Source organism: Nerophis lumbriciformis, linkage group LG16 (genome assembly GCF_033978685.3).
Source record: "Nerophis lumbriciformis linkage group LG16, RoL_Nlum_v2.1, whole genome shotgun sequence".
Taxonomy (NCBI): domain Eukaryota; kingdom Metazoa; phylum Chordata; class Actinopteri; order Syngnathiformes; family Syngnathidae; genus Nerophis; species Nerophis lumbriciformis.
The window spans coordinates 32258926-32273892 of NC_084563.2; the positions used below are offsets into that span (position 1 = coordinate 32258926).

General features: G+C 40.2%; 2 protein-coding genes across 2 annotated transcripts in view; one reads left to right on the forward strand and one right to left on the reverse strand.

The window, feature by feature from the left end:
- Nucleotides 1-4394: 4394 nt before the first annotated feature.
- LOC133617200 (uncharacterized) lies at nucleotides 4395-12929 on the reverse strand. The gene is made up of 8 exons (XM_061977025.1): nucleotides 12787-12929; nucleotides 9323-9589; nucleotides 8476-8736; nucleotides 7992-8297; nucleotides 6832-7767; nucleotides 5587-5712; nucleotides 5344-5403; nucleotides 4395-5226 (listed from the first exon to the last, which is right to left on the reverse strand). The coding sequence occupies exons 1-7, from the start codon at nucleotides 12839-12841 to the stop codon at nucleotides 5357-5359; spliced, it is 1998 nt and encodes a 665-aa protein (XP_061833009.1). The 5' UTR covers nucleotides 12842-12929; the 3' UTR covers nucleotides 4395-5226; nucleotides 5344-5356.
- The window catches only part of uba6 (ubiquitin like modifier activating enzyme 6), a 138368-nt gene continuing 136201 nt past the window's right edge, over nucleotides 12801-14967 (forward strand). The window contains exon 1 of the mRNA XM_061977021.1: nucleotides 12801-13063. Coding sequence (XP_061833005.1) covers nucleotides 12942-13063 — 122 coding nt within the window. The 5' untranslated portion in view covers nucleotides 12801-12941. The remainder of the gene's footprint in view (nucleotides 13064-14967) is intronic.

Below are 14967 nucleotides of genomic sequence, written 5' to 3' on the forward strand. Positions count from 1 at the left end.
TTTTTTTGACACACCCGTTTTGATCCTTAGCGCCAATGTTTGGGATTATTTTCTCAAGTGTCCTCGCTAGTATTTTACTAAAAATGTTTTAAGTCTACATTTAAAAGACTAATTGGCCCAAGATTTTCCACATTTGTTTGTTTTTACCCAGTTTGGTAAAGTAATTAATGCTCTTCTTAAGGATGCTGGAAGGATTGCCTCGTATGATGATTTCTTAAACATTTCTAATAATGGTGACATCAGTTGGGGTTTAAATGTTTTATAAACCCTGATGGGTATCCCATCTGGTCCAGGTTTTTTTTTCTCCTTTTAGACTGAATTGCTTGAGATTTTTCGGCCAATGTTAGTCTGAGATATCTTGAATATGAATGTTGTCCAAAAAGTCATTCAATTTAGATGTGCTTGAATTTTTTTCGAAGTTATTAAATTTTCCATGATATTTCTTTAATTCTTCGTTTAATTCAATTGGATTCACAATCGTTTAATCTTTATCTTGAGGTGAGATAATTTGTCTTTCGCTGTAATTGTTTGATACACAATGTCAATTCTTTACCTGGCTTTTAAAATGTCTGTCTTCATAGGCTTGACACTGCTTTTTTTTCAGACATTTCATTGTACTGTGTTCTTAAAGAACTGCACTCATTTTGAAATGTTGCCTATCGTTCACAATCATGAAAGACTAGACAACTAATAGATTATTTTTTTAAAGCATTGTAACTCGTAAATACAAAACCCAAAACCAGTGAAGTTGGCACGCTGTGTAAATGGTAAATAAAAAGAAAATGCAATGATTTGCCAATGCTTTTCAACCTGCATTCAATTGAATAGACTGCAAAAACAAGATATTTAACATTCGAACTGGTAAAAATTAACTCACTTGGAATTTGATGCCTGCAACATGTTTCAAAAAAGCTGGCACAAGTGGCAAAAAAGACTGAGAAAATTGAGGAATGCTCATCAAACACTTACTTGGAACATACCACAGGTGAACAGGTGGGTGCCATGATTGGGTATAAAACCAGTTTCCATGAAATGCTCAGTCATTCACAAACAAGGATGGGGCGAGGGTCACCACTTTGTCAACAAATGCGTGAGCAAATAGTCGAACAGTTTAATAACTTTTCTCAACGAGCTATTGCAAGGAATTTAGGGATTTCACCATCTACGGTCTATATATCATCTAAAGGTTCAAAGAATCTGAAGAAATCTCTGCACTTAGGCGGTTACCGTGACCTTCGATCCCGCAGGCGGTATTGCATCAAAAAGCGACATCAGTGTATAAAGGATATCACCACATGGGCTCAGTAACTACAGTTCGTCGCTACATCTGTAAATGCAGGTTAAAACTCTACTATGCAAAGCAAAAGCCATTTATCAACGAGCTCATCTAAGATGGACTGATGCAAAGTGGAAAAGTGTTCTGTAGTATGACGAGTCCACATTTCAAATCGTTTTTGGAAACTGTGGATGTTGTGTCCTCCGGACTAAAAAGGAAAAGAACCATCCGGACTGTTAAAGGCGCAAAGTTCAAAAGCCAGTATCTGTGATGGTATGGGGGTGTATTAGTGCCCAAGGCATGGCTAACTTACACATCTGTGAAGGCACCATTAATGCTGTTCGGTACTTATAGGTTTTGGAGCGACATATGTTGCCATCCAAGCAACGTCTTTTTCATGGTCGCCCCTGCTTATTTCAGAAAGACAATGCCAAGCTACATTCTGCACATGTTACAACAGTGTGACTTTGTAGTAAAAGAGTGCGGGTACTAGACTGGGCTGCCTGTAGTCCAGACCTGTCTCCCATTGAAAATGTGTGGCGCATTATGAAGTGTAAAATACGTCAACGGAGACCCCAGACTGTTCAACAACTTAAGCTGTACATCAAGCAAGAATGGAAAAAAATTCCACCTGAAAAGCTTCAAAAATTGGTCTCCTCGGTTCCCAAACGTTTACGGAGTGTTGTCAAAAGGACAGGCCATGTAACACAGAGATAAAAATGCCCCTGTGCCAACTTTTTTGCAATGTGTTTGTCACGGTCCGGGTGTGCGTCAGTGTGCATTCATCTGTGCGCTGCACCGAGAGCGCGCCCCAGACTGGCAGCAGCAAACAGCTGCAATCAATCGCCGGCAATCTGCACACCTGGAGCTGATGATCAGACCTGCCTTCAAAAGCCAACACAACCTGCCATCCCGCGCTGGAACATAACCTTCTGTTGGTGTACAGTAAGCGATCACCTGATGCTTGATGCAATTCTGCTCGATCTCTGTTTTCCCCTCCGTGTTTCATTGTCTTGTCGTGTCGTTCCTGCAGCAAATCCCTGTTCCTCCGTGGCGAGCTGTGCGTCTCGTCGTCCTCGTTTTTCTGTCTGGTTCTCTGGCTACCCTTGGATCTTGACCCCCTCGCTTTGGACACGGACCTGTTGACGCCACGCTAAGCCCCCGACTTCCTGCTCGTCTCACGGACCTCCGAGCTCCATTGTCCTCCTGATCTTCCGCCTCTCACTCATCACTTCTGGTAAACACTCAGCAATTAATTCCTACGCGATTTGTCCAGGGTGTACCCCGCCTTTCGCCCGAATACAGCTGAGATAGGCTCCAGCACCCCCGCGACTCCGAAGGGGACAAGCGGTAGAAAATGGATGGATGGACATAGTCTTACACCATACACACCATTCCTTGTTGTATAAATATATTGTTCATTATATATTATATTATATTGTTTTTATATATATATATATTTATATACATATATATTAGGGCTGCAACTAACGATTCATTTGATAATCGATTAATCTGTCGATTACTTCGATTAATCGATTAATAATCGGATAAAAGAGACAAACTACATTTCTATCTTTTCCAGTATTTTATTGAAAAAAAACCAGCATACTGGCACCATACTTATTTTGATTATTGTTTCTCAGCTGTTTGTACATGTTGCAGTTTATAAATAAAGGTTTATAAAAAAATTATAAAAAAAAAAAAAAAATGCCTCTGCGTATGGCATAGATCTAACGAATCGATGACTAAATTAATCGCCAACTATTTTTATAATCGATTAGTTGTTGCAGCCCTAATATATATATATATATACCGTATATATATATACATATATATATATATATACATGGAGCAATATTTTCCCCTTGTGGTTCTGTGCCGTCACAACTCCCTCGTCCAACCATAACGGTGCCGCTGCCATTAAATTCTAAGTAAATGATTATTTGCAAAAAAAAAACATGTTTCTCAGTTTGAGACAGCCTAATCACATGATAAAATCATTCCTCATTTGTGTAGGCTATAGGCATACTTTGGTAAAATGTCTCCTTTTTAGTTTTGAGCTGCTAAGCATGCTCTACTTATTTTCACCAGTATAACCATTGCTAGCGTTTGTTGTAGTTTGTTTTAGTCTTTTGTTTTCTGATAGTACTGACAATAACCATATGATTGCCATTTGTTGTGATATTGTACCCAGGCATGATGTACTTCATCCTGAAAATAGCCTAATTACTGTGTAAAATGTGTTGGTTAGGGATTTGTTATTGACAAAACGCTTGTCTATTCAGCTATTATGTTCTGAGCACCTCAACCCCTAATGAGAGGCAGTGGAAGTTTGAAGGTCCTTGGTGTAGTCCATTCGATTGAGTTGGATTCCACTGCGTATCTGGCAACCTCAGTCAGGGAAAGGGGGAGCGGACTACATCATTTTGACTGTGATTGCAGTACCATTTTTGGCCACAATATTACATATGGCTTCTTTAAACGTCAGGAATCTGTTTTTGGATGGGGGTTACTGTCATGAATGTCATGACAGGTTTGGACTTTGTTCATTTGGACTTTGTTCATTTCTTTTACTCTGTTTGGTATGATTTCCTTTCCAGTGCTCTTATTTTCAGTTCTACTTCCGGTTTGCCTTCACCACAAATCTGGCCTGAGCTCTGTCTCCCTCACCTGATTGGCAATCTGGGCACACCTTTTTCAGGTTGCCAATAAGGTTTCTTTTTATACCAGCCTGCCCTGAACATGCTACTCGATCAGTTTGTGACTACTTTGTCTTGCTTCCATGCATTCTGTTGTTTTGCTTGTGGTAGCATTTCCCCTGCACTACCTTGTGTTTTTGACTATTAAATACATTTTTTACCTGCATGCCATCCCCAGTCTCTGCATCTTGGGGGTCTAGACTGACAGAACATGAATGTACTTTATCAAGTATGCAGTAAAAGAAAATGGATGAATGTTGTCATTATCATTTAAAATAGTGCATTGCTGCCTCTTGGTAGCTCATTTGTTGTCATCAAATAAAAGGTCAAGTGTCCCTTAGGGTCAAGTGAAGTTAAGATAGTTTGGTTCAAAACCAGCTTTTCCATTGGAAACCACAGAAATCAACGAAACAGGATTTGCAATCAAAAAATCTTTATTATCGACACAATTAACAAAGTTATTTTAACATTATTCATACAACAATCTTAAGAAAGCTTGCCACTGCAAAAAGAAAAACAATCTGAATTTTCATGATTAATATAGCTTGTGTAATGCAGGAATCTAACGTTTTAACATTTGAATTGTCACTGGTCAAAACAAAATTAACTGTTAAAGGTTATTGGTCAAAGGTAAAACCCTGAAATGACTCAACTAAAAATAAAGTGACACAGCAGTGGTCACACTGGAATGGTACTGCTTTTAACGAGTGTCCACCAACAGAACAAGAACATTGCACTTGAATTTTGACAAATCCATATTTGGCATATCATGGAGCTTATTGTTAGTAATGTAAGGCGATACCAAAATATAATACTTTATGCTTTCATCTAAGGTATTTAATCTTAGTTGGCTTTCAGTTTGTGCTGTAAAAACACAATTGTTTCTCTTCTCTATGTGTTCTTCTCGTAACATAACTTTCTGACTGGTCCTCCTTTAAGAGCCAGAATGAACAAATTGATTTATTGAAATAAATGTGACACAACATGATATATAAACAGTGGTGATACCACGACTCTTAGTTTGCATTTCAGCACACACTTAAAGATTAAAATCAAGACGATACACCAAAAACATGATACAACATGATATGATCATAACACATTTTCTAAGCATTCAAAGGAGACATGGCATAACGTGACATGGTAAAACATGAGTATAACACTAATGTATCATGAAGAACAAAGTACATCTCATCTCCTAGTGAAATGATGATGGAGACATCTCGGTGTTTCAGTGCACAAGCAGTCCTGGAGGAAGAAAATGACAGCATACTACACACAAAAGTGAATCCAAGTTGTAGATCATCATCACCCAAAGTCCGAAGAACATTTGGAAGGGCAAACAATCCTTGTAAGTTAACTCACCAGCTGCCGTGTCTCACTCAGGAAGCATTCTCATTGAGACAAGGACGACCGGATCGGGAGCTGTCGGACAAACACAGGTTAACATCATCTCTCATTTTTCCAATATTTATCACAAGAACACATTTTAAAGTTAGATACGCAAAACTGTGTCGTGTGTGCTCTTACAGAAGGTTCAAATTACTCCTAGGAAGTGCAGAAAGTGATGCTGCACTGAGAAGAAGACAGAGAAGATATGTCCCTCACCATGTGTCTTTCTGTAACGCTTGACCATCACGATGATGATGGCGATCGACAGATAGACCACCGTTGTAAGGATCACCGTCGTGGCAACAACACAGACGATGCACACGTCTGGTGAGCACACCTTGTCTGTTGAGAGAAAAAAGCACAACTTTGTTGCTTGTAAACATCAAACATTGTCATCATGATGAAGAATAAAATAGCATTTAAAATATATATTATAGTTTAATCCAGTGTTTTTCAACCTTTTTTGAGCCAAGGCACATTTTTAGTGTTGAAAAAATCCTGAGGCACACGACCAGCAGAAATCATTAAAAAACAAAACTCAGTTGACAGTAAAAAGTCGTTGTTGCAATTGTTGGATATGACTTTAAAGCATAACCAACCATGCATCAATATAGCTCTTGTCTCAAAGTAGGTGTACTGTAACGACATGACTTATTTAAGGTTTTTTTGCTGTTTTCCTGTGTGTAGTGTTTTAGTTCTTGTCTTGCGCTCCTATTTTGGTGGCTTTTTCTTTTTTTGGGGTATTTTCCTGTAGCAGTTTCATGTCTGCCTTTAAGCGATATTTCCGGCATCTACTTTGTTTTAAGCAATCAAGAATATTACAGTTGTTTGTATCCGTCTTTGTCATGTTCGGATGTACATTGCCTTTGCTCCACAGTAATTCTTTGCTGTCGTCCAGCATTCAGCCAGTTAAGTGCATAGCCTACCCTACGCTTTAATGCCTTTTCTTAGGGGCACTCACCTTTTGTTTATTTTTGGTTTAAGCATTAGACACCTTTTTACCTGCACGCTGCCTCCCGCTGTTTCCGACATCTACAAAGCAATTAGCTACCGGCCGCCACCTACTGATATGGAAGAGTATTACACGGTTACTCTGCCGAGCTCTAGACAGCACAGACACTCAACAACAACACATCATTTGCAGACTATAATTACTGGTTTGCAAAAAATATTTTTAACCCAAATAGGTGAAATTAGATAATCTCCCACGGCACACTAGTGTGCCGCGGCACAGTGGTTAAAAAACACTGGTTTTAATCAATGGCTACAATGAATGTCACTGTTGTGCTGCACAGAGAAACACATACTGCTTTTTGCAAGTTCAGTAAGATGATTATTATCGCTTTCTTGCACTAATCCAATCACCTCTCTCAATGTTTAAATGACCACCCTGCATATATTTAGGAGTTGAGTTAAAATCCCATATTTATTGTCTGAAACAGTCTAACTGTCTCTGTTTACCTTCCAGATGATCTTTGGACTTGGTGAGCTCAGGAATTGGTTTGGTGGTGTTTTGGTTGATGTCAGTGGTGGAATCCAAGGTGCTATTGGTGGTACTAGGTCGGGTGGTGTTTTGGTTGCTCTCAGCGGTGACATCGAAGGTGCTATTGGTGCTACTAGGTCGGGTGGTGTTTTGGTTGCTCTCAGTGGTGACATCCAAGGTGCTATTGGTGGTACTAGGTCGGGTGGTGTTTTGGTTGCTCTCAGTGGTGACATCCAAGGTGCTATTGGTGGTACTAGGTCGGGTGGTGTTTTGGTTGCTCTCAGTGGTGACATCGAAGGTGCTATTGGTGGTACTAGGTCGGGTGGTGTTTTGGTTGCTCTCAGTGGTGACATCGAAGGTGCTATTGGTGGTACTAGGTCGGGTGGTGTTTTGGTAGCTCTCAGTGGTGACATCGAAGGTGCTATTGGTGGTACTAGGTCGGGTGGTGTTTTGGTTGCTCTCAGTGGTGACATCCAAGGTGCTATTGGTGGTACTAGGTCGGGTGGTGTTTTGGTTGCTCTCAGTGGTGACATCCAAGGTGCTATTGGTGGTACTAGGTCGGGTGGTGTTTTGGTTGCTCTCAGTGGTGACATCCAAGGTGCTATTGGTGCTACTAGGTCGGGTGGTGTTTTGGTTGCTCTCAGTGGTGACATCCAAGGTGCTATTGGTGCTACTAGGTCGGGTGGTGTTTTGGTTGCTCTTAGTGGTGACATCCAAGGTGCTATTGGTGGTACTACGTCGGGTGGTGTTTTGGTTGCTCTCAGTGGTGACATCCAAGGTGCTATTGGTGCTACTAGGTCGGGTGGTGTTTTGGTTGCTCTCAGTGGTGACATCGAAGGTGCCACTGGTGGTACTAGGTCGGATCGTGGCTTGGCTCTCAGTGGTTGTGTCACCAGATGTGCTTGTATTGAGGTCTGGATAGAAAAAATTATCAAGCGCAAAGTTAAGTGATTCACATAATAAATTGATAAACGCGTTTGTTTGTCCGTGTTAAGGTTGATCACTGGACCAAGAATTAGTCGTACATAGTAGCATCTGAAACAGCTACTTACATAGCATGGATTAAAAATAGTGATTTAGACTTCTGATGGGAAACATCTACATCATTGTGCAAGTTAACCAAATGTGTCTATCTCACCTTCACCGCTCAAGTTGCTCAGGACGCTTCTGCTCTCCAGCTTGGTGACGATGTCCTCCTTGACACCAGTCAGCTGAAACACACATTCGTACTTGCCCTCCATGTCGCCCGCCACCTTCAGGTCCACCGACATCTGGAAGGTTCCGTCCTGGTTTTCGAGCATTTCTGTTTGCTCCACTCCCTCAAGGAGCTTCTCGCCGTCTTTCCTCCAAAACATGACGGCTTTGTCGTCGGGGTAGAAACCTGTTGCGTTGCAGCTGACTGGAGAAGACGGTGTCTTCTGGTTTAGAGACACCATTGGAAGGTCTGCACAGGAAGTGAGGCCACATATGAACAGATGACAATATGGAGAGAAAGTGTGGGAGGAAAAAAGATGGAAAAAAAGAGAGAGAATGAAAAGAGTATAGTTTGTAATGCTAGTAATGTTCTCATAGGGAACAAGCTAACATGGTTACAAATGTGAAAGTGAAAGGTATGGTTCCACCTGTTCTCAATAGGACAGCCAAGTACTTCTTCAAGTCAGAAGGACAATTCTCAATGTGGTCCTTGAAGTACTCTGGTGGAGCTCTGTCGCCATCCCAGATCAGTTTGGGGGGATCTGCTTGTTCTTTTGCTGCGGTCCATCTCCATGGATTCCTTGCCACATAGTCATCTCCTCCATCAAACCTATCCCAATACCAACCTGTGATCTCATCAGTGTCTTCATCCCATTGGCATCCTGAACCCCACATACCTAAGTAAGTATCTAAGAGAGTAACACAAAGTATTTATGTGAAACTAGGTTCACTTTACTGACTTCAGTTCTTAGGAGTCACTCACTGAAGAATATCTGGGTACTCGAGTCACTCTTCTCAAACAAGTTTCTCCTTAAGACTTGAGTGTTGCTAAAGAACTCAGGAGTCGAGAGTAAAACTCTAGTCCTTTAATTGGTGAGTCATAGGGACTTACTGAATGAGCGAATTGTTCGTTTTGTAGAGCTTACGATGCAGCTCGGGCAGGAAGGAAAAAAATAGATCTGATTTGAGACAAGCGCCAGATCTGTAGCTTTGCACAACTTTTTACTTGGTTCCCTTTTTTAATTTAGCTAGCGGTAGCAGGTTTAAGTAAGTGAACGAGTTGACTGAGACGAGTACCCAAGAGTCCAGATTCAGTAAAAATAATCTCTCCTCTCTCTCTCTCTCTCTCTCTCTCTCTAATACACAATTCTTGTATTTTTTTAAAGTTCATTCTGGAATGGAAAGAGACAACATATCTGTGATATCTTAGAAGTAAATATATCTTAAAGAGCACATTAAACATATTTTACTGTCAAAAGTTCAACATAAACAAACCTTCAGGGCTGGTGTAATACTTCATGTGAGGTTCATACATGTTTCTGCAGAACTGCTCAACAGCAACACTGGTCTCTGTCGCTCTCTGCCAGTACTGTGGATCCTCTGCTGTGATCTTCTTCATCCAGTTCTGTTGGGGTAGGACGTTCCTGTTGGTGCTGTTATATTGCCAAATAACATCTGCATCCAGATGGCACCATTCATTGTACTTTGTGATGTATGAATCTTCAGATTCTATATCTTGGAAATACGACAGGTCGTGAATCACTGAAAGAAAAAAACAAACAAACAAGATGACAAAAAAAAAATCATAAACAATCTTTTAGAAAGCGCAAATCAAATTGTGTTCTTGATCAAAAATAAATGTTTATGTTTTCATCCTCATTTTATTAATTACGTATTAACAGTTGCTCGGAAAACACCTTTCAACACTCATTAGACATTTTAACAACAACTTTGCATATTTTAATAACTTGCTATAAACCAAGAAACCTGCTGAAAACATTTGTATTCTTATTATAATTGTATGCACTTCTCCCCAGTCCTTTGCTGTTCTACTGGGTCATCTCCATCATGTCTCAGCTACCTCGACCATGAATTGATTAACGTGGACCCCGACTTAAACAAGTTGAAAAACGTATTCGGGTGTTACCATTTAGTGGTCATATGTACTGTACTGTGCAATCTACTAATACAAGTTTCAATCAATCCTGCAGCTTAGAGACGCAACACTTTTCACAAAATGTGAGCTGTTCCAAGGATGTTATCATGAGACAAATCACATGATAAAATAATTTCTCGTTCGTGTAGCCTATAGACATACCTTAGTAAAATGTCTCCTCTTTAGTTTTGGGCGTACATGAGGCTGCTAAGCATGCTCTACTTATTCTCACCAGTAAAACCATTGCTAGTGTTGGTTGTAGTTGGTTTTAGTCTTAGTTTTCTGATAGTACTGACAATAACTTTATGGTTGCTATCTGTTGTGATAATGTATGCAGGCATGATATACATCCTGAACATGTCTGTGTAAAATATGTTGTTTAGAGATTTGTTATTGACAAAACGCTTGTCTATTTAGCATTTATGGTCCCAGCACCTCAACCCTTAGTAAGAGGCAGTGGAAGTTGGGAGTTCCTTGGAGTGGCCCAGTCCATTGAGTTGGATTCGGCTGCGTATCTGGGAACCTCTGTCAGGGAGAGAGGGAGGGGACTACAGAATTTTGATCATGATTGCAGTACCTTTTCTGGCCACATTATTACATATGGCTCCTTTAACAGTGAATAATAACTATTTTGTGTTTACTCTTACATTTTACTATCATTTGTTTACAAATATTTCACTTTTATGTCACATTTCTGGTATTGTGGGTTAAATAAAATGAAGTACTTGGGGATAGGTCGATTGGCAACACTAAATAGTCCCTAGTGTGTGCATGTGAGTGTAAATGTTGTCTGTCTGTGTTGGCCCTGCAGTAAGGTGGCGACTTCCGCCCCAGTGCAGCTGCTGGGATAGGCTCCAGCCCGCCCCCTTGCTGACAGGGCAGCACAGTGTGACAGTGGTTAGCGCTTATGCCTCACAGGGAGAAGATGTTGGGTTTGAATCCCGGGCTCTTTATGTTTTCAGTTGGCATGTTCTCCCCCGTGACTGTGTGGGTTCTCTCCTCCTCCCAACCTCCAAAGACATGCACCTGGGGATAGGCTGATTGGCAACATTAAAATTGGCCCTCACTTATTTTACAGTGAATCCCTGGCAAACACACCGGCCACTATTGTACCGTAAATTCTATAGTTTTGTTGTAAACAGGTTAACGATACATCAACTTTTTTTCATAGTAATTTACTGTAAGCAAAAAAACTTAACTGTTAACTTATCGGATTCAACGTCAACATACTGTCATGTCCTACACATTGTGACTGTATTTTTCAAGGTGACCTCCTGGCAACCACTGCTGCCGGTATTTCACCGTGGATTGTGCAGAGTCTTTTTTTTTTTTATTGTCATTTAGGTTATCTACTCTTTCTTGGTTTGCAGGAATCCACTGCTGTGATAAACTATTTAGGGTGTTTCACTGTTGCTATTTAACAATTACTTGCCGATGGTCATTTTTTACTTTGTGGGTGTCGTCTCTCCTGACTTGTTTCAGTTTCCGTACTCCCACCTTGTCTCATCAACACCCCCCCCCCCCCACCCCCACCCCGCCCCCACTCCCCATCCTCCAGCACCCTGACTCGCCTTCTCTGCAGCAGCAAAAAAACAACACAAATGTAAATTCATAAGAGCATTTTTTAACAAGCTTGATAACAACTTGTTAGTAAGCTTAAAAGGCTCCAGACCTTAACTCCCTCTTTCTTATCTCCTATTCCTGCCACCCTGTCGCTGTTTCATTATTACGGGACTTCAACAGTAGTCATGCAATAATGTTTCAATTGGTTTTGAATTTTTGTTTTCCGGGCCCCCAAAACTGGCATGCAGCTCATTTATCCTGGGGCACGTACCCTTGTTAAAGGGGTCTGGTGAGGGCTATGGCTAATACAATAACCAGCATCTTAATACAGCCCAGCTGGAGCTCCTCCCTCACCATCGTTAGCCACCCTTCTGTGACTCCATCTATCCATACTTTTTAATTCATGACATGTCAAAAGACAGTGAAGAGCAGATTTATGACAAGATACCAGACAAGCGCTTTGGTGGATGAAACACCGACAGCAACAAAGACTGTTTTTGAGCTCTGTTTCATATCAACATATATTAAAAAGCAATTAAAAACAGTGCAATACATTTTCATACCATGGTCACGACTACCTAGTTTCTCCTGTTATATTCTTATTTTTACTGTTGTATATTTTTTCTTATTTTTGCTTTTTATTTTTATTGTTATTGTTATATTTTCTATTTTATTTCCATTTATACCCGCATTATTTACTTTTTACTTTTTAAATTCGATCTCAATTCTGTACACTGCTGCTGGAATTTTAATTTTCCTGAGGGAACTCCTGAAGAAATCAATAAAATACTATCTATCTATTTAATATACTTTATTTATGTGGTTAATATAAATCCACACTCATTTATATTATGTTGGCATTAAAAAGTGTTGAAGTAACATTTTATAACGGAGTGAAAGTCACAGACATTGTGTAGCTAGATAACTTATTCAATGACGAAGGAAAGACAAGAAAAAAGTGTTGACAAAAATAATAATGAGATAAAGTAAGACTACAATTACCATGAATTGATTTAAGTAGACCCCGACTTAAACAAGTTGAAAAACTTATTGGGGTATTACCATTTAGTGGTCAATTGTACGGAATATGTACTGTACTGTGCAATCTACTAATACAAGTCTCAATCAATCAATAAAAATACAACAACAGAAGAATAAAGAATAAAAATAATACAACAATATGGAACAACTTCAGTCCACTTAAGATGTTACAAAGAAGTTGTAAATAAAAACAACTCACCGGGAGACACGCTCTGCATTTGTACGGCCAGAAGGACGAAAAACAACAAATTCATGATGTCGGTGCAACTTTAAAAGATATTACTCTTTTACAAAAGCAAAATGAAGCTGTCGTCTTCTTCCAGGTCCTCTGAATGACTCGGATCCACTCGGGCGATGGAGGTCACACCTTTGCAGGCTCCTCCTCCTCCTGCGGCCCGCCACCAGCGTGATGATGTCGCTCGGCGCCACGACGGTGTCACGTGTTCGCACCTTCACCCTGACGTCATCACGCCAAGGTACCTGCCGTCCAGGACGCCTTATTTGTTTAACATGAATACATGTTAAGAAGAAAAAAGACTTGTGAAAAAACTGAAAATATTCATATTTTTGTAAATACTGCATATTAAATATTTGGAAAAAGTAATTAGTGAAGTAAACAGTAATAATACAGTACTGACATTGGACATTATTATACCATAATTAATTTATATATTATAATATATCCAATATATGGTATTATTACAACAATATTACTAGTAATAACAATGTTAACAAAGAATAATAATATGTATTTCTATTATGACCATTACTATCATCTCAAATGTATTAATAACAATACCATCCATCCGTCTTCCTCCACTTATCCGAAGTCGGGTCGCGGGGGCAGCAGCCCAAGCAGAGAAGCCCAGACTTCCCTCTCCCCAGCTACTTCTTCCAGCTCTAACCGAGGCGTTCCCAGTTCAGCTGGGAGACATAGTCTGTCCACCGTGTCCTGGGTCTTCCCCGTGGTCTCCTACCATTATGATAAAGAATAATAATATTGTACCTTTATTATCATCATTACTACCAACTTATAGAGAGAAATACACGTATTAATTAAAAAGTACATTATAGAGAAAGAAGGAGCAAAGACTGAAGAAAAATGTATAAAAGTATAAAGTGTTATGATAGCCTATGTTATCATATATGTGTGTAATATGTAGACTATATTGCCAAAAGTATTTGGCCACCCATCCAAATGATCAGAATCAGGTGTCCTAATCACTTGGCCCGGCCACAGGTGTATAAAATCCAGCACTTAGTAATGGAGACTGTTTCTACAAACATTTGTGAAAGAATGGGCCGCTTTCAGTGATTTCCAGCGCGGAACTGTCATAGGATGCCACCTGTGCAACAAATCCAGTCGTGAAATTTTCTCGCTCCTAAACATTCCAAAGTCAACTGTCGGCTTTATTATAAGAAAATGGAAGAGTTTGGGAACAACAGCAACTCAGCCACAAAGTGGTAGAGCCACGGTACATTTCGGACTGCATTGTGCCGAGTGTGAAATTTGGTGGAGGAGGAATTATGGTGTGGGGTTGTTTTTCAGGAGTTGGGCTTGGCCCCTTAGTTCCAGTGAAAGGAACTTTGAATGCTCCAGGATACCAAAACATTTTGGACAATTCCATGCTCCCAAACTGGTGGGAACAGTTTGGAGCGGGCCCCTTCCTCTTCCAACATGACTGTGCATCAGTGCACAAAGCAAGGTCCATAAAGACATGGATGACAGAGTCTGGTGTGGATGAACTTGACTGGCCTGCACAGAGTCCTGACCTGAACCCGATAGAACACCTTTAGGATGAATTAGAACGCAGACTGAGAGCCAGTGTGTGACCTCAAAACATCAGTGTGTGACCTCACCAATGCGTTTTTGGAAGAATGGTGGAAAATTCCTATAAACACACTCCGCAACCTTGTGGACAGCCTTCCCAGAAGAGTTGAAGCTGTAATAGCTGCAAAAGGTGGACCGACATATTGAACCCTATGGGTTAGGAATGGGATGGCACTTCAAGTTCATATGTGAGTCAAGGCAGGTGGCCAAATACTTTTTGGCAATATAGTGTATTTTATTCATCTTTAAAATATATTTTTGACCCCGCCCAAAGACAAAACATCTTTGTGTGTGCTGTGCTATGATACTATCAACGCAGCACACACAATGTTTTTTAAAGTTGTATTGTACTAATTAGTACACAATAATGTAATCTCTGTTTCATACAGCTTGTCCCTCCCCTGTGTAATAGGGATGTAACGATGAATCGATATTAATCGATTATCCATCTAACTCTCAGTTGGTTAAAGTTAGGTTTAAGACACACCGGGGCCAGAACTTCTTATTAAACTTGTGATGCGGGCCAGACTTGGCCTGCGGGTCATAGTT